The sequence below is a fragment of the Thamnophis elegans genome, chromosome 6 (genome assembly GCF_009769535.1).
Source record: "Thamnophis elegans isolate rThaEle1 chromosome 6, rThaEle1.pri, whole genome shotgun sequence".
Taxonomy (NCBI): Eukaryota; Metazoa; Chordata; class Lepidosauria; order Squamata; family Colubridae; genus Thamnophis; species Thamnophis elegans.
In genome coordinates, this window is record NC_045546.1 from 81,104,540 (window position 1) to 81,131,968 (window position 27,429).

The window sequence follows — 27,429 nt, forward strand, 5'->3', positions numbered from 1 at the left end:
AGGTTGACTCAGCCTTCCATCCTTCCGAGGTGGGTAAAATGAGGACCCGGATTGTTGTTGGGGGCAATATGCTGACTCTGTAACCCGCTTAGAGAGGGTTGAAAGCCCTATGAAGCGGTATATAAGTCTAACTGCTCTTGCTATTGCTGTGCTGGAACAGTCACAAGTGTGAAAAACGGTCGTAAGTCCCCTTTTTCCCCAGTGCCACTGCAACTTCAAACCAACTGTGGTCAATTCTAGGACTAGCCTTCTTTGGAAGCGCCTTTGAAAATCTCCTTTCATTCTACAAGAGGCTGTTTCGTAAAAATGATACGAAACCAATTTCCGCAGCCGGTTCTAATCTCACCGGCTCAAGGTCGACTCAGCCTTCCATCCTTCCGAGGTGGGTAAAATGAGGACCCGGATTGTTGTTGGGGGCAATACGCTGACTCTGTAAACCGCTTAGAGAGGGTTGAAAGCCCTATGAAGCGGTATATAAGTCTAACTGCTATTGCTATTGCTGTGCTGGAACAGTCACAAGTGTGAAAAACGGTCGTAAGTCCCCTTTTTCCCCAGTGCCACTGCAACTTCAAACCAACTGTGGTCAATTCTAGGACTAGCCTTCTTTGGAAGCGCCTTTGAAAATCTCCTTTCATTCTACAAGAGGGTGTTTCGTAAAAATGATACGAAACCAATTTCCGCAGCCGGTTCTAATCTCACCGGCTCAAGGTTGACTCAGCCTTCCATCCTTCCGAGGTGGGGGAAATGAGGACCCGGATTGTTGTTGGGGGCGATATGCTGACTCTGTAAACCGCTTAGAGAGGGTTGAAAGCCCTATGAAGCGGTATATAAGTCTAACTGCTCTTGCTATTGCTGTGCTGGAACAGTCACAAGTGTGAAAAACGGTCGTAAGTCCCCTTTTTCCCCAGTGCCACTGCAACTTCAAACGAACTGTGGTCAATTCTAGGACTAGCCTTCTTCGGAAGCGCCTTTGAAACTCTCCTTTCATTCTACAAGAGGCTGTTTCGTAAAAATGATATGAAACCAATTTCCGCAAGGCACGCTCCATCCTTTCACGGGGTTCCGGAGAGCCTCACCTCTTGTTTTGCAACCAGAAAGAAACCGCAGGCCCCGCTTGGCTTTCACAGCAGCCCGCCCCGTTCTCCCTCCGGGGACAGGCGAGGGAGGCGTGGAGGCTGTGGGCGGAGGCCCCTGCCTGACTGCCGCCTTCGCCTTCCTCCGCTTCGCCCCTGGAGCAGCGGGAGGTGAGAAGCGGCCAAGGCAGCGGGCTCAGCCGCCGAGTGGGGTAAGCACCGCCGTCTTGGTCGGCAGCCTTCTCCCGGCTCTCCTCGGGCCAAGCCAGAGGGGGAAAGCGAAGCCCTTCTTCGCTCCGCGTCCTTTGGAGGCTCGCTGGGAGAAACGCTGCTTGGGTGGGCGAGTTGGTGGGTTCGGGTTCGGGTTCGGGTTCGTCGCCTCTTCCTTCCTGCTTCGCGCTCCGAGTTCACTTTGGCGAGGCTCCCGTTTTCTAGCCGGCACCGTTGAAGGTCGATTCTTCCGACCAAGGTCTTCAGCTATCACTCTTCCCTTGTTGATGTCCTCCTGAAGAAACCCTTCCCTTGTTGAAGAAACCCTTCCCTTGTTGATGTCCTCCTGAAGAAACCCTTCCCTTGTTGAAGAAACCCTTCCCTTGTTGAAGAAACCCTTCCCTTGTTGATGTCCTCCTGAAGAAACCCTTCCCTTGTTGAAGAAACCCTTCCCTTGTTGATGTCCTCCTGAAGAAACCCTTCCCTTGTTGAAGAAACCCTTCCCTTGTTGATGTCCTCCTGAAGAAACCCTTCCCTTGTTGAAGAAACCCTTCCCTTGTTGAAGAAACCCTTCCCTTGTTGAAGAAACCCTTCCCTTGTTGATGTCCTCCTGAAGAAACCCTTCCCTTGTTGAAGAAACCCTTCCCTTGTTGATGTCCTCCTGAAGAAACCCTTCCCTTGTTGAAGAAACCCTTCCCTTGTTGATGTCCTCCTGAAGAAACCCTTCCCTTGTTGAAGAAACCCTTCCCTTGTTGATGTCCTCCTGAAGAAACCCTTCCCTTGTTGATGTCCTACTGAAGAAACCCTTGAGCCGAGGTGGCGCAGTGGTTAAATGCAGCACTGCAGGCTACTTCAGCTGACTGCAGTTCTGCAGTTCGGCTGTTCAAATCTCACCGGCTCAGGGTTGACTCAGCCTTCCATCCTTCCGAGGTGGGTAAAATGAGGACCCGGATTGTTGTTGGGGGCAATATGCTGACTCTGTAAACCGCTTAGAGAGGGCTGAAAGCCCTATGAAGCAGTATATAAGTCTAACTGCTATTGCTATTGCTATTGGTATTCCCTTGTTGATGTCCTCCTGAAGAAACCCTTCCCTTGTTGATGTCCTCCTGAAGAAACCCTTCCCTTGTTGATGTCCTCCTGAAGAAACCACTGGTAGAATGCATTTTCCATGAATCCAGCAGACTAATTTTCTAGGGAAGCTTCACATTTCTATGTGACTAGATGAGTACCTGGTGGTCCTTGACTTACTACCACAATTGAGCCCAGCATTTCTGTGGCTAAGGGAAGCGTTTATTAAGTGAGTCTTTGCCCCATTTTATGACTTCCCTTGCCACATTTGTTAAGTGAATCACTCTAGCTGTTGAGTTAGTAACTTGGTTGTTAAGTGAACTTGGCTACTCCATTGACTTTTGCTTGTCAGAAGGTCGCAAAAGATGGTCACGTGACCCCAGGACTCTGCAAGAGTCATAAATATGAATCAGTTGCCAAGCATCTGCATTTTTTATTTTTATTTTTATTTAAAACAAACATATCCTTCTTTACATGCTGTAGAAAGTGTATCAGTTGGTTACAAAAAGACTTCCGTGCATCTCTTCCACAGTCAACAAACATAATTCATATTAACTCAAACTTTTTAACTCAAATATTTATACATGTCACCATCATCATATCTCCATTTTCATTTGACTCTAATTGTTTAAGCGTCCTTTATCACAAAATATACCAAAATTTAATACATAACTGGTCTTCCAATTACTATTTCTAAAATCCTCCTCTAATACTAAATTCTTTTTTTTTAATTAAATTTTTTTTTATTATTTTGTTACTTAAACAACACATGCCCACACCAGTGGGAAAAGAAAAAAAAAAATCAAAAAGTCAACAACACAGAGAAGACAAAAAGAACAAAAAACAAGGCAGGGGAAAAAAAAAGGAAAAACAAAAGAAGAAAAAAGAAAAAAAACACAGGTATATATTATAAAAAAGTATATCAGCTGGTTACAACATGTTTTGGTGCATCTCTTGCATTAATTGAATGCATTTTGATCACATGACCATGGGGATGCGGCAATGGTTGTAAAGTATTGTATTGTATTATTGTATTAAGTTTATTTATAGGCCGCCCTTTTCCCTGAGGGGACTCAGGGCGGCTTACAACTTATATAGGAAGGGGAAACATACAATGACATATAGGACAATACATAATTAAAAGAATAAAGCAACATTCATCATTCGGGTGTGGGCGGATTATAATCTTTATCCCCAGGCCTGACGGGCTAGCCAGGTTTTAAGGGCTACGCGGAAGGTCTGGAGGGTGGTGAGGGTACGAATCTCCACGGGGAGATTGTTCCAAAGGGTCGGAGCTGCTACTGAAAAGGCTCTCCTCCGCGTAGTTGCCAGTCGACACTGACTGGCAGATGGAACTCGGAGGAGGCCCAATCTATGCGATCTAATGGGTCGCGAGGAGGTAATTGGCAGGAGTGTAAAAAAAAACTGCCGTAATTTTCTTCAGTGCTGTTATAACTTCACATGTTCCTTACATGAATGGTTGTAAGTGAAGGACTACTTGTAGTTGCATTTATGCATATATTGTCTATCCCTTCTATGTACAGGACAATCTGTAGAGCGGATGACTTTGCTAACCCTCATTTCTGAGCTTAGCCTACGCCAGAATGATTAGTATTAGTGATTAACTGTGTGTGTGCTTGCATGTCAGATGTACATGAGATACGATGCAAAGCACATCATTAGATAACGCAAAGCAACTCAGATATTTTAAAACGATGCAAGTTAACAGACATCTCAGCATTCACCCTTCACTTGTTGAATATCCTTCTGAAGAAACCACACCAAGAAAACTACAAGGACTTGTCCAGACAGTCCACGCGACCTATTAGATCCCATCGATTAGGCCTCCTCCGAGTTCCATCTGCCGGTCAATGCCGACTGGCAACTACGCGGAGGAGAGCCTTCTCGGTGGCAGCTCCGACCCTATGGAACGATCTCCCCGTGGAGATTCGAACCCTCACCACCCTCCAGACCTTCCGCACAGCCCTCAGAATCTGGCTATCCCGTCAGGCCTGGGGCTAAGACTGTAACCCGCTCGAATGGTATGAATGTTGTGTTTTTTAATTATGTATTGTCTTATATGTTAAAAAGTTTGTCTCCCCCTCCCCCTTGGATTGTGAGCCGCCCTGAGTCCCCCCAGGGAAAAGGGCGGCATATAAATAAACTTCTATCTATCTATCTATCTATCTATCTATCTATCTATCTATCTATCTATCTATCTATCAGTCTCCAAGAGTCAGTAAAAACTTAAAGGCATGTACACACAAGAATAAGTATTCAATATCAAAGCATACTTTTGAGTTCTTCGTTATTTTCTGCATTGCTTAGGCGCAGAGTACTTGGTTTGGGAGGGAGATGCACAAAGGTTGCGTCTTTGGTGGCGTTGCACAGGTGTAGGGATGATGGGCTTGGGTTTGACCGGAGAGGGTTGCTTCCCTACAGCCGGTTCTCCTGACTTTCTTTGCTGACTTTGCAAAAAAAAGCCTTCTTTTTCCGAAGCTCGGAAAAAAAACAAGCTTTCAGCGTCTGAGACTGTGGGGAGAAGAGGAGAGGAAGTTGGCTTTGCAGAGCAAGCTGAAAGGCTGTGGTCGGGGCTTCGTGATTGAATGCCATGATAAGTTCCATATATGTGAAAAAAACAAAATAGATAAAACTCTCCCCAAACCCAAGAAGAGAAACATCAAGGCTGTTAATGTGCCTCTCACCCTTTGCACCTCTCAGCTCTACCACCGTGTAGTTGCCTGCCCCGTCTGAACCTACCAACTAATGTAGGGTAGAAATTTGACTACCTGCGGCAGATATCTGGTTTAGAAAAGACTCCCGTAAGGGAAGACCCACAAGATTCTACTAGATAAAAGTAGAAGAATGTGGGTTGGACAGCAGCACCACCAGATGGATTCGTAACTGGCTGACCAACCGCACTCAATGTGTAGTCCTCAATGGGACTGCATCTACATGGAGGGAAGTATGCAGTGGGGGACCCCAAGGCTCTGTTTTAGGCCCAGTACTCTTCAGCATCTTCATCAATGATTTGGATGAGGGAATAAATGGGGAACTCATCAAATTTGCAGATGACACCAAGCTGGCAGGAATAGCCAACACTCCAGAAGACAGGCTTAAGATACAGAAGGATCTTGACAAACTTGAACATTGGGCACTATCTAATAAAATGAAATTCAATGGTGAAAAGAGTCAGGTTCTACATTTAGGCAAGAAAAACGAAATGCACAGGTACAGTATAGGTGGTACCTTGCTCAATAGTAGCAACTGTGAGAGGGATCTTGGAATCCTAGTGGGCAACCATTTAAATATGAGCCAGCAGTGTGCTAAATATGTGCCAGCAGTGCGCAGCAGCTGCCAAAAAAGCCAACACAGTTCTAGGCTGCATAAACAGAGAGATAGAATCAAGATCACGTAAAGTGTTAATACCACTTTATAATGCCTTGGTAAGGCCCCACTTGGAATATGCATTCAGTTTTGGTCGCCATGAGGTAGAAAAGATGTGGAGACTCTAGAAAGAGTGCAGAGAAGAGCAACAAAGATGATTAGGGAACTGGAGACTAAAACATGAAGAACGGTTGCAGGAATTGGGTATGTCTAGTTTAATGAAAAGAAGGACTAGGGGAGACAGGATAGCAGTCTTCCAATATCTCAAGGGTTGCCACAAAGAAGAGGGAGTCAGACTATTCTCCAAGGCACCTGAGGGTAGAACAAGAAGCAATGGGTGGAAACTAATCAAGCAGAGAAGCAATTTAAGAGAAATTTCCTGACAGTTAGAACAATTAATCAGAAGTTGTGAATGCCCTAACACTGGAAGTCTTTAAGAAGATGTTGGCTAGCTATTTGTCTGGAACGGTATAGGGTTTCCTGCCTAGGCAGGGGGTTGGACTAGAAGTCCTCCAAGGTCCCTTCCAACTCTGCTATTGTATTCTAATGCAGTATGGGAATTTGTACTTCTGCTAGTAAGAGAAATCTCTTCCATGAGTAAGTTTGCATTGATGGGATTGGACATTAGCATCAGCTATACTTTTTTTTAAAAGATGCTTTTTGTCCAGTCATTTCAGAGTCTGGTTTTGTGTGTGTGTGTGTGTGTGTGTGAGAGAGAGAGAGAGAGAGAGAGAGACAGACAGAAACAGAGACAGAGAGAAAGAGAGAGAGACAGAGAGAGGATAGTACAGATAGCATCAGTAGTCTTAAGACTTGTGGGTAGGGTAGCGTGGGATGGAATGAGATTATTTTTTTAAAAAAAACAACAACATATGAACAAGAAGTTCCATCATACAGCAGTTCTGTATCGGTTTCTTTACAGTTAATGTTTTCCCTTCTATACATTTCTATCTTGCATTCATGGTCCCCTTAATCGTTATCCATTTTTATGTGCTATTCTATATTTATTCATACTTAGCTATTTATAACCAAATATTGTTACCTATATTATGCTTTATATTCTTACTATCGTTTATTCTCTTACATACAATTATAGGTATACATCCACATGGTTATTCTTTTCCTTTGCCATTCTTATACTATTGTTATTCCATTTAAAAGGTTATAATATACAGTTTGGGTTGCTTTGTTTACCATCCCTAGCGCCTGTTGTAACACCACCTTATTTCCCCTTTCTTTCGAATGAGATAATCTTTATTGTCATTTTTTTCTTTCTTTCAACACTGGCACACATTAAAAATGAAAAATCTGTTGTTTCCATTCTACCACAGGGGGGGAAACTTACAGTTCAAAAATTGATCAGTCTGAATTGATTTGAAACCGTTTTCATTAACATACAAGGAAAGATTTTCCTTTAGTGTAAGATAGTTGAAGATGTGCTTAAAGCAAAAGAATATAAAGTCTAACCTCCTGCTTTTATAAGATACTTGAGATGGATTTCTTCAGAACGGGATAGATTTAGAACACGAGGCTACTTTGTAATGCAAAATTGCAAAATGCCACACTCCGTTTCCAATCACCAGTGAACCGTACATTCTTTCTGGATACTTTTTGACATTCATCCTTGCCTTAATTTCTCTTCTTTCCTCTTCCCCTTCTCAACAGTCCTTTGGCCATATTTAGTCCACTGGCCATTGTACCGGAGGCTAATTCTGCCAGCTACCTGTAGTTCGGCAGTTCAAATCTCACCAGGTTCAAGGTTGACTCAGCCTTCTATTCTTCCAAGGTTGGTAAAATGGGGACCCAGATTGTTTGGGGGTGGTGGTGGTGGTAATATGCTGACTCTATAAACCACTTACTATTCAGTCTCCAGGGTAAACTGCCTCTCTTTAGATTTAGTTGTTTGAAACATATGCATTTCTGCAAACCTTAAAATCCCTGACAGCCTGTTGGCTGATGCCATTTACATGAAATCCATGTGTGAGAATTATGTATTGGATACATATGCAAAGAAGCCTTGTAAGGGGTATATCATTAATCTATCTAGGCTACTAGTCTCTATTCTGGTAGCAGAATGGATTCCTGGTGACCCATAGAGTTATTTGGGTATAATTTAACTGCAAGTGTTGAGGATTAAAATGAAACAATTTACATTCAACCATGATTACATGGCCATCAAACTATAGATCCTCTGTGTGGACATTCAAAAGTTTTCTTCAAAGTTTTGCCTCAATTCTTTTCTTGGTGTTTCATAAGGAAGAAGCTTTACAGCGTTCTTCAGATAGTTGTCTCTTGGCACGACCTAGTTACTCATGTGCTGTTGAAGAAAGGAAGTGCTTTCCATCAACAAAATATTGAGGTTGAAGTTGCAAACAAAAGAGCAGCTTTTGAGGCCTGTGGATGTTGAGCTGCAAATGTCAAATAGCTATGCAGTTGTTAACAAAACCACACTGGTATGGATGGGTGTGGCATGCAAAGACAAAGAAATGTTGTTGGTTCTGTTCCTTGTTTCTGAAATTCTGAATCCAAAGTCCAGGATCATGTACAATTCTTTTTCAGTCCTCTTTTTTTCTTTGAGAGATGTATCTCAAGATAATTAAGTGTGGGTGTACAGTATTATTGTAAAGCAAAGTGATCAAACTGATCAAAAATACAGTATCAACCTGGAGTGAGCTATTTTCCAAAGGATATCGTCACATTCAATCCTAGACGCTATTCCTTCAACATTTCTATTAGATACTTGTATGGAGAGGTAAAGGAAATGTTTATTATATTTGCAGACGATATAAAATATGATGTACATAGTACCCTATAATAATTTATATATGGTTTGATGTTAAAGAAATTGTATAAAATAACAGAAATTTAACAGAAAATGGAGAAAAAATGCCCTTTGTGGAACAAAATCAAATGCAAAGAATAGAATGGGAGATATGTCATTTGGAAATATTTGTAAACGGGTATTTCTAAGAGTATATTCAGTTTTTACAAACTGAATATGAATCAGCAATGTGATTTTGTTGTTGTTAGTTGCGAAGTCGTGTCTGACGTCCCATGGACAACATTTCTCCAGGCCTTCCTGTCCTCTACCGTCCTCTGGAGTCCATTTAATGTGAAAGCAATGTGATAGGAGTGCAGAGAAGATAAAACCATTTTGGTTGCATGAACAGAAATGTAGTTTCCAAGTTCTAAGAACTAGTAGTTCACCTTTATTTTTGTTGGTCAGACCATATCTTGAGTATTGTACACAAAATCAGACAAGCAAGTAGGGTTAAGGAGCCGAGGTGGTGCAGTGGTTAGGGTGCAGTACTGCAGGCCACTTCAGCTGACTGTTATCTGCAGTTCAGCGGTTCTAATCTCACCGGCTCAAGGTTGACTCAGCCTTCCATCCTTCTGAGGTGGGTGAAATGAGGACCCAGACTGTGGGGGCAATATGCTGACTCTGTAAACCGCTTAGAGAGGGCTGAAAGCCCTATGAAGCGGTATATAAGTCTAACTGCTATTGCTATGCTAAGCAGTTACAGAAAACAAGTTGATCAGGGACTAAAACTGAATCCTGGAAGAGAAATTAATGGAGCTGGGAATGTTTAGCAGTAGCAAGAGAACATTGGGCAGAATATGATAGGATTTGATAGAAGTTCAAAACCTATTCTCCGCCCCCTTAAAATGGAGGACATAGTATGAATTTAAATTAAGTCGAACACATTCTGGCAGAGAGACGTTCCCTGAGGATGGGCTCCAGCAGGAGTCCAAAAGTTCAAAGACTAAACTTCTGTCCTGGTAACCAACCCAGATTGGATCCATGAATTTAACTTCATCAACTTTGGAGAGCTTTTATTCCAATCCCCAACAACAGGGACTAAACTCTCATCTGTCAGGGATAATGCATTTAGCAATGGATTCAGTGGTCACCCAACAATATATTGTTCTGTGTACGGGCCTGGTTTTCTTTTTGCTTTCTAATCAAACGCAAAATTAGAAAGAAATTATTTAAAAGGGATCAGGACTCTTTCAGTCTGTTAGGCTAATTTAAAAAAAAAAACACCACCACCACCAACAGAATAGAAGGAGGCTTGCCAGATGCAGTGGAAAAACACACGAACAATAATTTTATTGAAGTTAGCACATTGCAGTGAGTCACCAGCATCCTGCTAAAAAGAATGACGAACACCAGAAAGTGTCTTTAACAAGCTCTTATATAAGGTTACAGTGATTGAAGATAAGCATTTACAGGGTGTGCATACTGGACTATTGACAAATAATTGTCTTACAAGTTGTAAGAAATACAACTACGAAAAATATGGTGGATTATGCAAAATGTAAAAAAAGGATAAAGTTTACCCCTCGGTTATTCTTGTTAGGTATAACTACTGATTGTACTGTTATAGAGACTAACTTGATTTTATACTTAATAACGGCAGCAAGACTGTTGATGGCGCAATACTGGAAGAAGGAAGATTTGCCTACTATTCAAGAATGGACATTAAAAGTAACAAACCTAGCAGAGATGGCTAAAATATCAGCATATCTCAAGGATCACTCCAATGAGAGATATAAACTGGAGTGGAGAAGATGGATTGACTATACTCAAAATAAATATGGGACTAAGAAATTCCAGATAGTTTATGACTGAAGAAACAAGAAATGATATAATCTCTTTAGAGTTAGCCAAGCAAAGAGGAGTTAAAGCTCAAACGAAACATGATACTAACTTTCTTTTAGTTTATTTTAGAATATCTTTATTAAAGATTTATACCCTGTATTGGTTCTGGAAAGTCGGGGAGGGGAAGGTTGGGGGTGTGTGTTCGGGTGGGGAGGGCAGGGGGGGAGGTAAATATTTCTAAAAGACTTTTTAAAAAAAATACCAATAAAAAAAAGAAAAAGAAATAACAACTACGGATTTAGGAAGGAATCCCTTTGTCTTTGCCAGGAAAGAGAACATTTTATAATGCAGGATACCAAGAACTGTGATAAATAATTAAGTTGTTCTAACAGTTTGAACCTGTATCCCTCTTTGAAGGGATCCATTTGTTATTAGTGTCCTTGAGAATGTTGCAGTTTATGGAGACATGCAATTTGTGAATTTTTGTCTTAGGTTTCAGGAGATAGATAGATAGATAGATAGATAGATAGATAGATAGATAGATAGATAGATAGATAGATAGATAGATAGACAGACAAGATAGATAGATGATAGATAGATAGATAGATAGATAGATAGATAGATAGATAGATAGATAGATAGATAGATAGATAGATAGATAGATAGACAAGATAGATAGATAGATAGATAGATAGATAGATAGATAGATAGATAGATAGATAGGTAGATAGATAGATACATAGATAGATACAGACATACATACAGACATACAGACATACATACAGACATACATACATACACATATATATATACACACACACACACACACACACATATATATATTAGCTTCAGTTAGCTTCCTCCCATAATTGGGGCTTACCAGGGGTTGTGACACTAATATATACCTTCTTCCCTGGCTTCGCTGATAACGGATAAGAGCCTGTGGCCTAATGGCTAAGAAGTTTGCCTAGGATGTAATATAGCCCAGGTTCAAATCCCAGTAAGGGTATGGCTAGCTGATGAGAGCTAAATAGCTTGAAATAGATCTATACTAGTCTCCCTTTATTTATTTATCAGCACAAAAAGAAACACAAATATAACAAAGGCAACAGTAAAAATATTGGGTTTCTGTCGTGATGGACTCTTGTCACGAGCCGATTGACAGATGATGGAAGCAGTTAGCTTCCTCCCATAATTGGGGCTTACCAGGGGTTGTGACACTAAATATATATATATATATATGTGTGTGTGTGTGTGTGTGTGTGTGTGTGTGTGTGTCACAACCCCTGGTAAGCCCCAATTATATATATCTCATGGGGAGAGTAGTTGTGACAGGCATAGAGGGGGACATAGTTTAGCAATTAAGTCTATAGATAATTTTACATTAAAGAAATAAGGAATGGAAAGATATTCAAGAACTACTGATGACCTATGTATGAACTCACAGAAGGAATGCAGAATGCATGACACATGGAAGAGTCCAGCAGAAAAAAAAAAAGTTCCATGTTCAAAAATCAGCCAGATTTATGTAGAGGAATATACAGTTGGGTAATGACTTGGAATGTGGCCAACTGCACTCTTGCAAACCCCTCCCAGAATAGACTCTACTACAAGGGGGTTTGGAAAGAACTCTATGCTGTAGCTTTTGCTACGTAAAAGGCCTCTTATCTGCCTTGCCTTGCAGTGACAATTTGAGATTGTTGTTTTTAACCTTGACCTCTGCTGCATATATCATGAAATTTCTTATTCTCACATCCCTGCCAGCTGAATGTCTTAGGCCAGTGTTTCTCAACCTTGGCAACGTGAAGATGTCTGGACCTGAGTGACATTGACTTGGCCACGCCCACATGATCACATGCCCACCGAGCCCCCGCCTACCCAGATGGTCATTAGGGCAGAGAACTGGTTGTTAAATTATTTGAATCCCACCACTGATCCAGATGCATAATTTTAAATCCCGCGAACCACTAATATGATCTGCCTAATGACCAGCCGGGTGGTCGTGGCAAGGTGGGCATGTGACTGGGTGGGCGTGGCCAACTCAATGTCACTCACATTGAGGGGCAACTTGCCAGCCTCTACTTGCCACTCCTTGCCTGCCCACCCAGGCTCCTTAGGGCCCCAACAGGAAGCAGTTGCTGGGGCTAAGCAACCACCGTGAGAAAGAGCTGGCTCAGTTCAAATTGGATCTGACCAAGAAGGAGGTGCAACAGAAACACCTCACTGAGGACTACGAGCATAGGCTGTCCAAGCAGAGGGAAGACCTGCAGGAATGCAAGTCCAGGTGCCGGCGCCTGGAGGCTCAGCGGGCTGAAACGGTCAGCCAGTTCCAGATCATGTTGTAGTCCCACTGGAACAAGGCCCTCTGGCTCTTCACCACCAGCGGCTCTTCCCTCCAGCCTTCACTCAAAGCTCTGCACCAGGAGGCTGAAGCAGACCCCACGTCAGAATTTCTGCCCCCCCTCCAACCCACACAAAAAAATACAGAAGGGGAAGACTCTCTGCAGCAACACAATCGTTCATTGCACGTATCTGGCCCAGGGGTCCTAGTTTGAGGACCCCTAATTTAGTGCAATATAAAAAATGCAAATAATTTTTCTGTGGACTACCCAAAAATTTTCACAGACCACCAGTTGGTGGCCGCTGCTCCCCAGGGATGTAATGCTTACTTAGAAGCTATTCTACTCAATATTCACCGTTTTATTATGCTTATTGTTCTTTTTTAATTATACCACTTGTCATATTTTTAAAAAAACCTTAAATTTTACATGCTTAATGCTTTTAAAAAAAATCTGATGGTGACCTGATTGCCTTATTGTACTGATGTTTTGATATGTCATCCAGGTTATCATGATATATACGTGAATCTGTATTCTTCCTAGGAAGGACTTTCTGTCTCTGGGAGTGGGTTCCCACAACACGGCTGACCCAGTCTCGGGAGAAGCACAGATGACTGGGGATCCAGCACCAGATTGCCAAGGGAACCGAGGGCAACGCTAATTGCACAAGGAGTGCCCTCCTTCAACAAACTTCACCCTCCTTCACAATGGCTAACAGGTGATCATTTCTTGGATTTTGTGTATTTTTACATTGAAACAATAAAGAGAAAACAAATGTGTAATGGCCAAATGAGAGTTGGAGCCATGGAAGGGGAAGGCTTGGCTTCCCTCCCCTCCTCTAATTTCCCATTTGAGAACAGTCCTATTTTCAAATGATTTTTAGTTTTTCTTTCCCTCTACTATCAATTAAAAGGGAAAGGTAGCTTCAGGCGGCACCTTCTTCCCGGGTTTATGTGACATGGGAGTCCCAAAATAGGAAAATTAATTTGCCATTATTTTTAGGAATTCTGAGGCTACATTGTGTCACTTTCTCACCACAGAGTTGGCCTCCTCAGGGTGCCGTCGGCCAGACAGTGTCGGCTAGCGACCCCTCCAGTGGGAGAGCCTTCTCTGTGGGAGCCCCTTCCCTCTGGAATGAGCTGCCCCCCCGGAGCTTCATATAATCCCCGACCTCCAGTCCTTCTGACGCGCCCTAAAAAGTTGGCTTTTCCAGCAAAAATTGGCCTGAACAAAATAAAATAAATGATTGATTATTGTTAATTTTAATCGAATTTTAAATGTTATTGTTATTCTTAACTGGGTTTGTTTTTTGGATACTCTAATTTTTTTTAACTTTTGTAATACGTGTTTTTTTAATGTTGTACGGCGCCCTGAGTCCTTTGGGAGAAGGGCGGCATATAAATCCAATAAACAAACAAACAAACAAACACTTTAGGACACACGTGTTGTAGTGCCAACAACATGGACTTTGCAGTAGTGTACTTGCTAACTAAGATAATTGTTTTGTATTTTAATTCTACTCATCTTTCTCTCATTTTAAATTTGAGTGTTAATGGTTGGTTGATAACTTCTAACATGCCTGATCTTCAAGATTAAAAAAAAAACCTATCTTTGTTCCCCAGGGTAGGATGGGAGGTCTGGAGTTTGTCTTCTGATAAGAGAAAGTTTCTTAGAGTTAATTGGTATTTGGTTTGTCTCTCTGTGATCTTCAAACAACCTTGGGACTTTTTTCTCCTCATTAACATCTTAAATTTTATGCCCCTACAATCAGTGGTGGGTTTCAAAAATTGTTCGAACCTACTCTGTGGGTGTGGCCTCCTTTGTGGGAGTGGCTTGCTGCCCATGTGACCGGATGGGAGTGGCTTGCCGCCCATGTGACCAGATATGAAGACGCCGGCGACACTTGTCAGAACCACCTTAAATTACCTCACACACAGCACTGGCATGCATAAGAATAGGATGTCAACTTGTTTTTGAAAAGGCATCTTTGGTTTGTGTTAAAACAACTTCAACACACGCAATGTTCTGATTGCACCACAAACGCAGTAGTCATCCTTACCTTTCACAGAGGCACTGAGTTTTATAAATAGGAGCATGATAGTGTAGAATAATCATATCCAAGGACCAGTGGTGGGTTTCAAAAGAGTTTGGAACCTCTTCTGTAGGTGTGGCCTGCTTTCCGGGTCCACTGGTGGAACCTCTTCTAACCGGTTTGGTAGATTTGACGAAACGGTTCTACCGAATAGGTGCGAACTGGTAGGAACCCACCTCTGCCCTACATTTAAATAATTTAAAATGAATTAAAAATTTATTCTAATGGGTATATGTGTGGTCACGTGTAATATGTTTAACTCCATGCAACGGATTTTTTATGCAAAGGAGGGGTTATTTTTGTCCTGTCCAATCAACTTTTCTATTGTGATTTCCTTTGATGCGTTAACGATAAAAAGGACTGAAATCTTGGTCTCAGGATATGCTCTCTAAATGAGGGGGAACCTTTTTAACATAGCATTCTAAATAAAATCCTAATAAAATGATCTTCCTGGATTGGTGCCTTTATGGAGTCTGGGGATACCAGAGTCAGAACCTAGGCCATATTTGGCTAACAACCTGACCTACTACTTTAGTTTGAGACACTGGGACTTCTCATTGCAAAGACAGCCAGTATTTGGGTTTGTATAACCATGGCAATAATATACAGTTGTCACGAACTGTTCTGACCCCCCTCATCCCACACCAAAACACTCCGAGCCAAAGAGACTTTACGGAATTTATTAACAGACAGACAGGTCCTTGGCAGCAATCCAGCACAGATAAGCCTTGGCAGCAATCAAGCTTGCCAAGCTCACAATACTGTTCTCCAACATTATTTCCTGCGTTGACTTCTGCAAAAAGGGCGTGTGCACAAGCCTCCTGGTGGCCAACCAGCCTCTCTGCGCCTTGCTCGGAGTCGGAACCCTGTCCAGGGTACTCCACATCCTCCCGAGCCCCTCGGTGTCGGAGTCTGGTGGCAGCTCCAACAGCTCCTGCTGGGCCACAACACGAACATAGCATACTTTGACAAAATTTCAGCTTCAAATGTGTTTTTAAATTATCTCTGCAGAGTGCTTCAGAGTGGCTCTTGAGCACTTGAGCTGCAATCCAGGAGAAAGACACGGCAGCTTTAATGCTTCTTTTATGCTCTTCTGTATTCAGAAGCGTGTTTGGTGGATTCAGTCCAAAGTATTTCACAGCCCCTGCCTGCTGCAACATGTTGTGTAACCATGGCCTGAAATGGATGTCTGAGGCATATTTTTGTATTGTTTAAGGAGGACAACTCTTGTGTCTTTTTTTTTAAAGTTTCATTTGCTAACATGTAAATGTCGTGAAGCTTAATCACTCCTTTCTCTGTTCTAGGCTAAAATGAAGTACAGGCTTGAAGCAGCATTCACAACTCACTATTCCCTGTTACAAGCAGCATAGGAACAATTTGGATTAACTATGACAGTATTTGCTACTGCTCTTTGGTTTTGTAGGCAATTATGTGCATACCTAGTTCATCTCCTGAAAAGGTCAGTTTTAAGTGAGAAATCGGAGAATTCATTTTGTCTAGAATATTGTTTATAGAATGGGTCGTCATTACTTGAGAGACCGCCTGCTGCCAATTAGCTCCCAAAGACCCATTAGATCACACAGAGTAGGCCTCCTCCAGGTTCCGTCTACCAGCCAATGTCATCTGGCTACTACCTGGGGGAGGGCCTTCTCTGTGGCAGCTCCGGCCCTTTGGAACAAACTCCCCGCAGAGATTCGGACCCTCACCTCTCTCCAGGCCTTCCGAAAAGCCGTCAAAACCTGGCTGTGTCGGCAGGCCTGGGGTCGATGAGTTCCCTTCCCCTCTCGAATCGTGTGGCTGTTGGTTGTTTTTTAAATGCCCTGTACGTTTGTAGTTTTTGTGTTTTTCCCTCCCCCTCCTTCGGGTTTGTGCGCCGCCCTGAGTCCCGTAGGGAATAGGGCGGCATATAAATAAAATGAAACTCAAACTCAAACTCAAAACCTGGTCCCTACCACCCACTAGTGGGCGTTTCGGGATTCCAAGGTGGGCGGTAGGGACTTTGGAGGTTAAAACCTCCTTTTGAGCAAGTGGAAATGCGCCAGCGCACACATCAATAAACCAAAGTGCGCGTGCACGCAAACAAGCAAACACGTGGGAAGAGGAAGGGGAGGAGCGGAAACTGATAGCAGGGACAGGCAGAAGCTACCACATGTCTTGTAGAATCAGGCTTTAGTGCTGTTAATCATATTATGAGCAAACAGAGAAACCATCTGAATCTCACCGAAAGAGGAGACCTTCGTTTGTTCCTTACGAAAATCGAACCAGATATCAAATATTTAGTCTCACAGCATCAGCCTCAAAGATCTCATTAATCACTAGTAAAGCTAATTTCAATTTACTTTATTGTTTTCTAATTAAACTTTATAAAGTTAAAAACATTATAAACGTGCATAAAGTAGAAATAAAAAGATAAATGTACGTACATTTCTTTTTTTTAAAAAAACACCCTCCTTTCTAAAAAAAATATTCCGCACTTGCGCAAAAACTGGTGGGCAGTAAGGAAATTTTCCCATCAAGAAAGATCCATTAGTGGGCGGTAGGTAGAAAAAGGTTGACTACCACTGGTTTATAGTATCAAGTCAAATGTTTTTGGAACCTTGCAGTACTAAAGTATTTAATAGATAGTCAGAAGTATAGCAGAATATTTCATCGTGGAGTATTTCCTGTTTGGAAAATCATTGTGACATCATTGCCTCCTGGGTTTTCTCTCTTTCTTTCATCATTTTGTTCTGCAGATGCCAAGCATGTGTAGTGGTTACTGACAAAATTTGGGGAGGAGGAAAAGTGTCTTTCTCAGCATTTTTCCTTAAAAGTTCACTTCTACAAAATTTGAGGCTCAGTTAGGCCCACTTAAAATTTCCTCTGCCTGTACTGTAGAAACCGTGGTGCTCCTAACTTTCCTCAAAGAGAGGGGGAAATATACTGCTCCTGGATATGGAGACTGTCTTTACTATTATAGATAAATAAATAAATAGTGATAACTATCATTTAATTTGAAAGCCACGTGATGCTTTGCTTTTCAATAGCACTTAGGCATATACCACCCCATAGTGCTTTATAGCCCTCTCTAATTGGTTTATAGAGTCAGCATATTGCCCACAACAATCTGTGTCCCCATTTTACTGACCTCGGAACAATGGAAGGCTGAGTCAACCTTGAGCCGGTTGGAATTAAAGGAATTGAACTTCTGGCAGTGAGCAGAGTTACCCTGCAGTTCTGACCCCCTCCTCCGTCCAGTAACAAAAGCCAGACGAGCTTAATTAGAATGTCCTTTAATTAGCAAGACCAGAATCTCGGTGGCTGAAAGCCAAGCGAAACAAACAGATAAGGACCTTGGCAGCAAGTCCGGCAAACCTTGGCAGCAATCCAGCCTGCCAAGGTAGTTACGTTCTCTTTAGTCAAAGTGTTGACTTCTGCAAGAAGGGCGTGTCTCAAGCAGTCTTTTTTATAGTCTGGAGAGGAGCCTCATGACCACCAGCTGCGCGCAATTACCTCCTGTAATTGCGTAATTGCTCCCGATGCCGAGTAGCTCTTCGATGGCGTGCATCCAGGAACAACTCACTGCTGGTTTCTGGATCACTCTCCCTTGTCTCCTCCCCACTGGTCCAAGGCTCAGGCGCCACCTGGTGGCCAACCAGTCTCTCTGTACCCTGCTTGGAGTCGGAACCCTGTCCAGGGTCCTCCACATCCTCCAGGGCCAACTCATAGGGCCCCTCGCTGTTGGAGTCTGGTGGCAGCTCCAACGGCTCCTGCTGGGCCACAACAGCCTGCAATACTGCATTCTAACCACTAGGCTACCATGGTGTTTAACATATCACATGCTTCCAGCCAGTGTGGTTTGTAAGCCCTGGTTTATGGTTTAGTCTGTTCTTTGAACCTGGAAAAATGTGATTCATTCAGTTAATTGATTAAGCAAACTATACCATGCAATAATTTGTGACCCCAGCCTTTTGTTACACAAATAAATACTTTCTGTCATCCCTAAGCCTCCAACTAGCTTTCTCAATGTTTTAAAGTTGTGTGAAATCTTAGTTGCTCTGACAGCTGATTTTTTTTTTATTTCAGGTGCAGCAGATACCTACAGAGAATATTCACAAGTAAAATTTGTGGTGTTGTTATGTCTGCATGTGTTTGTGCTAAAATAAACCCTTTTCCTAATGTAAATAGATTCGTTTTATTAAGTCACACTTGACATTTTATTTAGATAACCGAAGTGTTTGGGACGAAACTGATTTGCTCACTTTCTGTGCAAAAGAATGGAAAGGAGAAACGGAGCAGGCGAAACAAATGAGAGAGGTGAGCTGCCAAAGCACAAAACGGGTTTTTTATTTTCCGATGACTGGACAATCAAAACAGTGGTGGGGTTTCAAAAATGGTTCGAACCTACTCTGTGGGTGTGGCCTCCTTTGTGGGAGTGGCTTGCCGCCCATGTGACAGGATGGGAGTGGCTTGCTGCCCATGTGACCGGATATGAAGATGCCGACGACACTTGTCAGAACCACCTTAAATTACCTCACACACAGCACTGGCATGCATAAGAATATGATGTAAACTTGTATTTAAAAGGCATCTTTGGTTTGCGTTAAATCAACTTCAACACACGCAATGTTCTGATTGCACCACAAACGCAGTAGTCATCCTTACCTTCCACAGAGGCACTGAGTTTTATAAATATGAGCATGATAGTGTAGAATAATCATATCCAAGGACCAGTGGTGGGTTTCAAAAACATTCGGAACCTCTTCTGTAGGTGTGGCCTGCTTTCCGGGTCCACTGGTGGAACCTCTTCTAACCGGTTCGGTAGATTTGACGAACCGGTTCTACCGAATAGGTGCGAACTGGTAGGAACCCACCTCTGAATCAAAATGTCTTCCATGTTGGGACAACAGTGATATCTCAATATACAAGAAGTGAGATATCAAACTGAAAGTTGCATCACCAAATCTTGACTTCTCTATTGAAATTGCATGTTAAGCTCAGAACTATTTTCAAAATGGGGAGAAGAATGTTTGAATATAGTTATAGTTTATCGTTAAGATTATAGTTTAATCTAACATTGTAGATTAAATTTATTAATTCATCTTGTGTACTGTTCAGAGTACTGGACAAGAACAGGCAGTCTGGAGAGTCTTGTAGGTAGAATAAAGTGGTCAACTTGAACTTTCAAACGTGGGTCTGGTTCAGTGGTGGGATTCAAATAATTTAACAACCGGTTCTCTGTCCTAATAACCAGGTGGGTAGGCGGGGTTTAGTGGTCATGTGACCGTGTGGGCATGGCTAACTCAACATTATTCAGGTTGATGGGCGCTTCGCCTTAGCTGTTACAATGTAATAAGGGTTAACCAGAGAGGCAGTTTCTGTAAGCAGGGCAATAAAGATTAAGCTAGAAACAACACCAGAATGTTTCCTTCCTGCCTTCCTTACAGGATTAGCCTTATAAAGCGGGGGGGGTGGGGGGAGAAGATTTTTTCCAACAACCGGTTCTCTGAACCTCTTAAAAAGTTAAGAACCGGTTCTCCCGAATAGGTGCGAACTGGCTGAATCCCACCACTGGTCTGCTTGCTTGCATCTGGCATGTAACATCTCTCAATTCATTGTAATTCAAAGGATTTTCATTTTGCAGATTAAAATGGGGGGGGGTGATTTCATGGATATTGACGTGAGCTAAGAGATTACAAAAATTGGTAATCCTATTTTTCTTCAGTTATCAAATTTAGTTTAGATTTGGGGAGTTGTACTGTCTGAAATAAAGAGAGCCAGCTTGGTCTAGTGGTTAAGGCACCGGGCTAGAAAGCAGGAGAGTTCAAATCCCTCCTTATCCATGAAAGCTAGGGGGTGACTTTGGGCCAATCAGACTCTCTTACCCAACCCACCTCATAAAGTGGTTGTTGGTGAGGAAATAGCAATAGCAATAGCAGTTAGACTTATATACCGCTTCATAGGGCTTTCAGCCCTCTCTAAGCGGTTTACAGAGTCAGCATATTGCCCCCAGCAACAATCCGGGTCCTCATTTTACCCACCTCAGAAGGATGGAAGGCTGAGTCAACCTTGAGCCGGTGAGATTTGAACAGCCGAACTGCAGAACTGCAGTCAGTTGAGGTAGCCTGCAGTGCTGCATTTAACCACTGTGCCGCCTCGGCTCTGAAAATAGGAGGAAATGTTGGAAATGTTCACTACCTTGAATTATTTGTAAAAACATAATAAAGATTGGATATAAATAAATAAATGACAGGTTTAAAGAAATTAGGATGATAATAAAGAGCAGTTTTCCAAGTTCCCTAATTTTGTTTAAACGAAAGAGGACGTTTTTCTCTCATATGGATTTTTTGCCCATTCATTTATTAGATATATAGCCAGATAGTCGACATAAACTTTTTGCAAAGTAATTTGGGCTAATGATAGACCTAAAATGAGATTCCTTGGGTGAACAATATCTTAAATAGGGGTAATTTCTTGAACAATTAAGTAAAGTTGCTCTAGTGATTGTTTCCAAAGACTGCATTTCTGTTGGCAGTTCTGAGTTTTGTTTTATGTTTGTTTAATTCATTCTGATTTACTGCATATTAACCTTGTGAGAATTGGGAATAGTTCTGTGAGCTGTTATTATGGTGTGAAAATTGTGTAATTTTTAAAATGAGCAGTTTGAAAGAGAGACATTATGCTTCATTGATAAACGCTTTTTTCCTGCTGTTAATTAAAGGATCGCTTGCTACACTATAAATCTTTTTATGCCTGAGATTATTAGCAGAAGCTAACATTAACAACAAGAGCATATTAACAGGGGTGAGAAAGGGGGCAGCCTAATCAGGAGTGACAGTTAAAGTCTGGATCCCTTTACCTAGAACAAATATCATAATATTCTTTAAAGTTGTTTCAGTTCAGAGCTGGTTTTCCTCATTTTTGAAAATGTAGTGCTGTCTTTTTATTTTGGCTTGTTAGTTGCTCAAGTTTTGAAGCCTTTTATGTAACTGGTATCTGTAGTAAATGGATAGGATGTTTTGCTATTCTAAATTTTAATTTGAACGTTGCCTTGAAAAGTCTACCTTTGTAAAAAATATAATAGAGGGTTTTTTTTATTGAAAAGTTTGAAAAAAAAAACCTTTTACAAATGTTTCCCTCCCACCCCCTCCCCTCCCCTCCCCCCCAACCCCCCCAGTCTCTCCCCCCTCCTGCTTCCCAGAACCAATACAGGGTATAAATCTTTAACAAAGATATTCTAAGATAAACTTTTTTTAAAAAGTTAGTATCATCTTTCATTTGAGCTTTAACTCCTCTTTGCTAGGCTAACTCTAAACAGATTATATCATTCCTTGTTTCTTCAGTCATAAACTATCTGGAATTTCTTAGTCCCATATTTATTTTGAGTATAGTCAATCCATCTTCTCCACTCCAGTTTATATCTCTCATTTGAATGGTCCTTGAGATATGCTGATATTTTAGCCATCTCTGCTAGGTTTGTTACTTTTAATGTCCATTCTTGAATAGTAGGCAAATCTTCCTTCTTCCAGTATTGCGCCACCAACAGTCTTGCTGCCGTTATTAAATGCAAAATCAGGTTAATCTCTACAACTGTACAATCAGTAATTATACCTAACAAAAATAACTGAGGGGTAAACTTTATCCAGAAAATATAATAGAGTTTGATCCCACCTATTAGGGGAAGGGGGCTCTGCAGGCCATTAAAAGTATGTTAGGAGCCACAAGTGGCCACGTGGCCTATATTTTATTCTTTGGGTGATCTTCATGTTCTCAATTACTGCTATTATTAAACTATTGTTCTGACTACCCATGTATCTCACCTGCCCCCTTTTTATTTTCTCAAAGTATTACAAAACATTATTTTGGAGTTACCATGTGAAATATATCAGACAAGTCAATGGAGATAAATACTGTTTGCTGAGAGCTGTGCTATTCCAGATATTCAGCCAAGGTCTTCCTCTCCCATCGTGGACTAAGGCTACAGATATACTAAAGGTAAATCGCAAAATAAATGATGGAAAAAAAAGATTTTTTGGGGAATGTTTAGGTTTTTTTAAGGCATTTTATAAAAAAAGTGGAGATAATTTTGAGTTCAAGTATAGCAGAACTGTGTTAATGTAACTTACCTCCCAATTTTTCAGAAAAAAAACCCTTGATATAATAAACTGGAAGCATCTTGTTTGGAAGTAAATATGCTCTTTGAAATATTAGGATGAGCAGTTGGAGGGGAATCATACTTGTTATGGTTGCTGAATGAATATTCAAAGTTACAACAGACTCAAAAAGCAGTTATGACCCATCCTTGAAATTACGAGCGATGCACCACCTCTACAATCACATGATCAAATTTCAGGTGCTTAGTGACTGGCTCACATTTATTACAAATTGCATTATCTCGTGGTCACATGATTGTGTTTTGCAGTGTTTGCTGTTTCCCAGCCCAAAACGCCCATTGGATAGGCTGGTTTCAGACTTACAACCATGTAATTCACTGAATAACTGCATGATTACCTTACTGGTTGTGGTGACTCATTTAACATCCATTGTAAAAAAAAAAAGGCCATACAATTGAGTGCAGTTGTTTGTGTACTTATGACCAAAATTCCAGGCTCAATTGTAGTATTAGACTAAAAAGTAGTATTAGACTAAAACAAGGAATATCTGTAGATGATTCAGGGTATCCTAATTTCCTGTTGAACGTGTCCACTGAAGAATCAGCCATACTCTTCTTTTTTTCAGCTCCCTGAAAAACTTCTTTATTCACAAGGATGTAATTGGATCCAACAGTACAGCTTCGGATCACAACGGTATACAGGTTCAAATATACTAGGAAAATTACGTAAATGTATTGAAGCATTAAAAGGACAGGTAAGTGAGTAGATTTGGGTAAATTAAAGTCTAAAGCTTACTGGTGCTATAACTATTATAAGTTAGTAAAATATTAGGAATAATTTCCATTAGCATAAGTACCTAAAACTCAGGTTGACTAATCAATATATTATTGTGGAAGCATATAAATATTAAATGCTGATTTTTTAAAAAAAATGTTTGATAATATGCTTTAGAGCATATTTTACAATTATTTTACTTTATAATTTCTTGCATATTTCTGTAATAGCAATAGCAATAGTTAGACTTATATACCGCTTCATAGGGCTTTCAGCCCTCTCTAAGCGGTTTACAGAGTCAGCATATTGTCCCCCAACAACAATCCGGGTCCTCATTATACCCACCTCGGAAGGATGGAAGTCTGAGTCAACCTTGAGCCTAGTGGGATTTGAACAGCCGAACTGCAGAACTGCAGTCAGCTGAAGTAGCCTGCAGTGCTGCATTTAACCACTGCGCCACCTCGGCTTACATGATTACTCATGTAATCATGAGTTAACATTTCTTTTAGTATCTCAGAAAAGCATTTGTGGTTTTGATAATCTGCAAATATATTTACCTTATTTGAGGTTAAAAAACTGTTGGTTTAGCCCCTCAAAACTGCTTAAAGGTGTAGTCCTGTCATACTGATATGTAGCCTGTCTTGAAGAACATCCCTTTGGAGGGAAACATACTATTTAATGAATTGACATTATATATAGTATCTTTCATACCTAATGTGCCACTGCGTAAACTGCTGGAATTTTCCTATGTAGTAAACCAGCCAGCAAATTCATTTTCTTTTTCTGGATGTCATACATACTCTTTTTCTCTCCATTTTTCTCTTCCCTGCTTCCCAAAACAATCAGTCCACTTCCTCAGTCCTCATTCAGGTCTTTTTCTTCTTCTTCTGGGAGTTCTTTCCTCCAGCTTGGCTCCTATAGGTGCCTCAACCTAGTAATGCCCACCTCTTATAAATATAAATAAACTTCTCAAATCTCAAATCTCTTACATGCAGATCCATTTTGTTGTGAGTAGATATGATACCAAAACCATTTTCACCAAAATAAAACAACTGTTCCTCCCATAGATCTGAAGAGCTAATTTGTTTCTCCTCCTATTCTCTTTTGTAGTGGATGGAAATCAGTGGTATTAAAGATCAAGATCAAAGGCAGAATTTTTGCAATGCTCTTTTTACTGGTGGAAGCATGGAGCATAAGTTCTACGAGGCCATAAAATTCCTCATGCTCTATCAAGTAATAGAAGCTTATGAACGCTTGGCCAGTAACCAGGAACGCATTCCAAACTTTTTTAGTGATCTTTTCAGACGGGATACTTCTTTGGATCCTTTAAGTTATATGATGAATCATCTGAACTCAATAGGAGACAGAAGAGGTCTTGATCAGGTAAATGCAAAACAAAATGTAATAAATTTTGGCATTAAAAAAAAGCTCTTAGGAGGCTTAAACTGATTTACTTCTATGCTGTCCAGAGCAAGAAAAGTTGTATTAGACTAAAATATTATGCAGTATTTTTAAATCACGGGGCTTAATAAGCAATCAGCTTTCTGTTTTCTGCTTATTTTGCAAGTTTTCTTTGTATTTTTCATATAAAAGGAAAAAAGGTATGGAGGGGACTGAAGCTTCATATTCTGAACTCCTACAGTTTTGTTTTGTTTTTGATACCAGATAAAGGCTTTTTTTTAAATTCTCAGTGACCTTTTATGTTTCATAAAAGCATAAAATATTGTAGGATCCAATCTGGTTCAGTCACTGGGACCAGAGGTTCTGGACTCGTGCTGGAGCCCATCTTCAGGGAACTTGAACATTCAATTTTACAGCTACCAAGCTTGTTGGTTGAGCAGGCATAAAAAGAGCCAGGGAAGTGATGAAGCCTGGGAAACAGGCCCCGCGTCAGTCAACAGGAGTGCTGATTTACCATCAGCTTATCAAGTACTTATAAGGCGAGGGCTGGACAGCCAATGACTTAACAGCCAATCATCAACACACCCCAATCAACATCTAAAAAGCCACACACAACAGGCACCATATAAATATCACTCACAGAACAACACACACTCTGCTAGAGAAAAGTTCCCTGAAGATAGGCTCCAGTACAATGCTTGAAAGACAAAATCTCTGGTCCCGTTGATTGACCCAGATTAGATCCTACAACATCATCCAGGGACACAAATATTTGCCTTCATTCATAAAAAGTATTATATGAGGAATCTGCTGCTTTTACCTTTTGCCACATTTAGTTCACTTTTTATGTTATAGCAATAGCAGTTAGACTAATATACCGCTTCATAGGGCTTTCAGCCCTCTCTAAGCGGTTTACAGAGTCAGCATATCGCCCCCACAGTCTGGGTCCTCATTTCACCCACCTCGGAAGGATGGAAGGCTGAGTCAACCTTGAGCCGGTGAGATTAGAACCGCTGAACTGCAGATAACAGTTAGCTGAAGTGGCCTGCAGTACTGCACTCTAACCACTGCGCCACCTCGGCTCTATATGTTGTGTGTGGAATGAAAGTGGAGATCACCTTGCCTATTAATTTTAGAAATAAAATACCTGATATATCACAAATATATTAAGTTGATTGGCCATACCTTTTTTCCCTCAAGACTCTCTGCTTGTATATTTTGTCACATTTTTATTGCTTTTAAAAGTCTGCATTACTGCAAATTTTTATTGATCTAGTTTGAAGAATTTATTGCTTGAAATGGGAGGGTTTGGCATGGTTCAGAGGGAAATGAATTACTGTACTTCCTTCCTGAATCAACAAGTTTTATGAACAAAAAAAGTAGCCAAATTGATCATCTTAATTATGAATTAATTTGCCTTTTCTATATTGTAAGTTTCGCCTTTTTTCCCTCCACAGATTGATCTATTTCTTCTTGAGCATTCTCTTGAAGTAAAAATAATCGTTTATAGGTTGTGTAAGATTAATACCAAAGATTTCCTAGAAACATACGCAGATGAATATCAAAGGGATCGGCATGAGGTCCTCCTTCTAACTGAAGATGACCGTCATTATCACATTCCTGTTGTTAAGATATGACTACTTGTCATATATTTCCACATCAAATCCTTCTGCATAAATTTGTTCAAATGAATGGTATCCTGTATTTAAGAAATATCTTTGCTAAATAAAAATATGTATGAAACATTTGTTGGCCAGGTTATCTTTCAGTTAAATCTACTCCCAAATTTTTTATTTGTGAGGAATAAAATAATGAAATCATGTACCGTGTTTCCCTGAAAATAAGACAGGGTCTTATTTTCTTTTGACCCCTGAAATAACCACTTGGCCTTATTTTCGGGGAGGTCTTATTATTTTTCAGGTGCAGGAGGCAGTGAACATGGTCACCTCATGGATGCTGCTGTGTTGCAATATTTTGGGGAGGGCTTATTTTCAGGGGAGGGCTTATTTTAGCGCATGCACTCAAAAGCCCAATTGGGCTTATTATCCGAGGAGGTCTTACTTTCCAGGAAACAGGATATTTCAAACTGAAGTTCTCACTACCAATATGCTGAAGACTCTAGTTTTTGGTATAACCTGGTTATTATAATGCCAACTAACACAAGATTGTGTATTTGTGTTAAGATCCATTTGTATTAGAGATAAAAGTGCCACAAATTTTAACAATAATAATAATTCCTTGATCTCTGATAAGTAAGCTCTCATTCTAAGACAATAGTGATTGAAGGATCTTTAATAAAAAGAGCTTCCACCATCTCACACTTTATCTAAAGAATTCAGCAAACTATAATGTAAAATATGTACATTTATAATATAAATTGTAACACCGG

The 27,429-nt window shown here is 40.9% G+C and overlaps 1 protein-coding gene across 1 annotated transcript; it reads left to right on the forward strand.

Annotated features, from left to right (window-relative positions):
• The first annotated feature begins 1,178 nt into the window (after window positions 1–1,178).
• OTULINL (OTU deubiquitinase with linear linkage specificity like) lies at window positions 1,179–26,785 on the forward strand. The gene is made up of 9 exons (XM_032219140.1): window positions 1,179–1,285; window positions 13,224–13,398; window positions 16,077–16,231; window positions 18,838–18,869; window positions 18,977–19,068; window positions 22,597–22,746; window positions 23,491–23,619; window positions 24,750–25,022; window positions 26,498–26,785. The coding sequence occupies exons 3-9, from the start codon at window positions 16,161–16,163 to the stop codon at window positions 26,675–26,677; spliced, it is 927 nt and encodes a 308-aa protein (XP_032075031.1). The 5' UTR covers window positions 1,179–1,285; window positions 13,224–13,398; window positions 16,077–16,160; the 3' UTR covers window positions 26,678–26,785.
• Window positions 26,786–27,429: the final 644 nt, after the last annotated feature.

Excerpts from the sequence above, each read along its gene's own strand:
- OTULINL (XM_032219140.1), top strand. The coding sequence starts at position 16,161 with ATGACAGTATTTGCTACTGCTCTTTGGTTTTGTAGGCAATTATGTGCA. Across the intron at positions 19,069-22,596 it reads AGGCGAAACAAATGAGAGAG|TATTACAAAACATTATTTTG; the intron begins GTGAGCTGCCAA and ends ATTTTCTCAAAG. Across the intron at positions 22,747-23,490 it reads AGGCTACAGATATACTAAAG|CTCCCTGAAAAACTTCTTTA; the intron begins GTAAATCGCAAA and ends TCTTTTTTTCAG.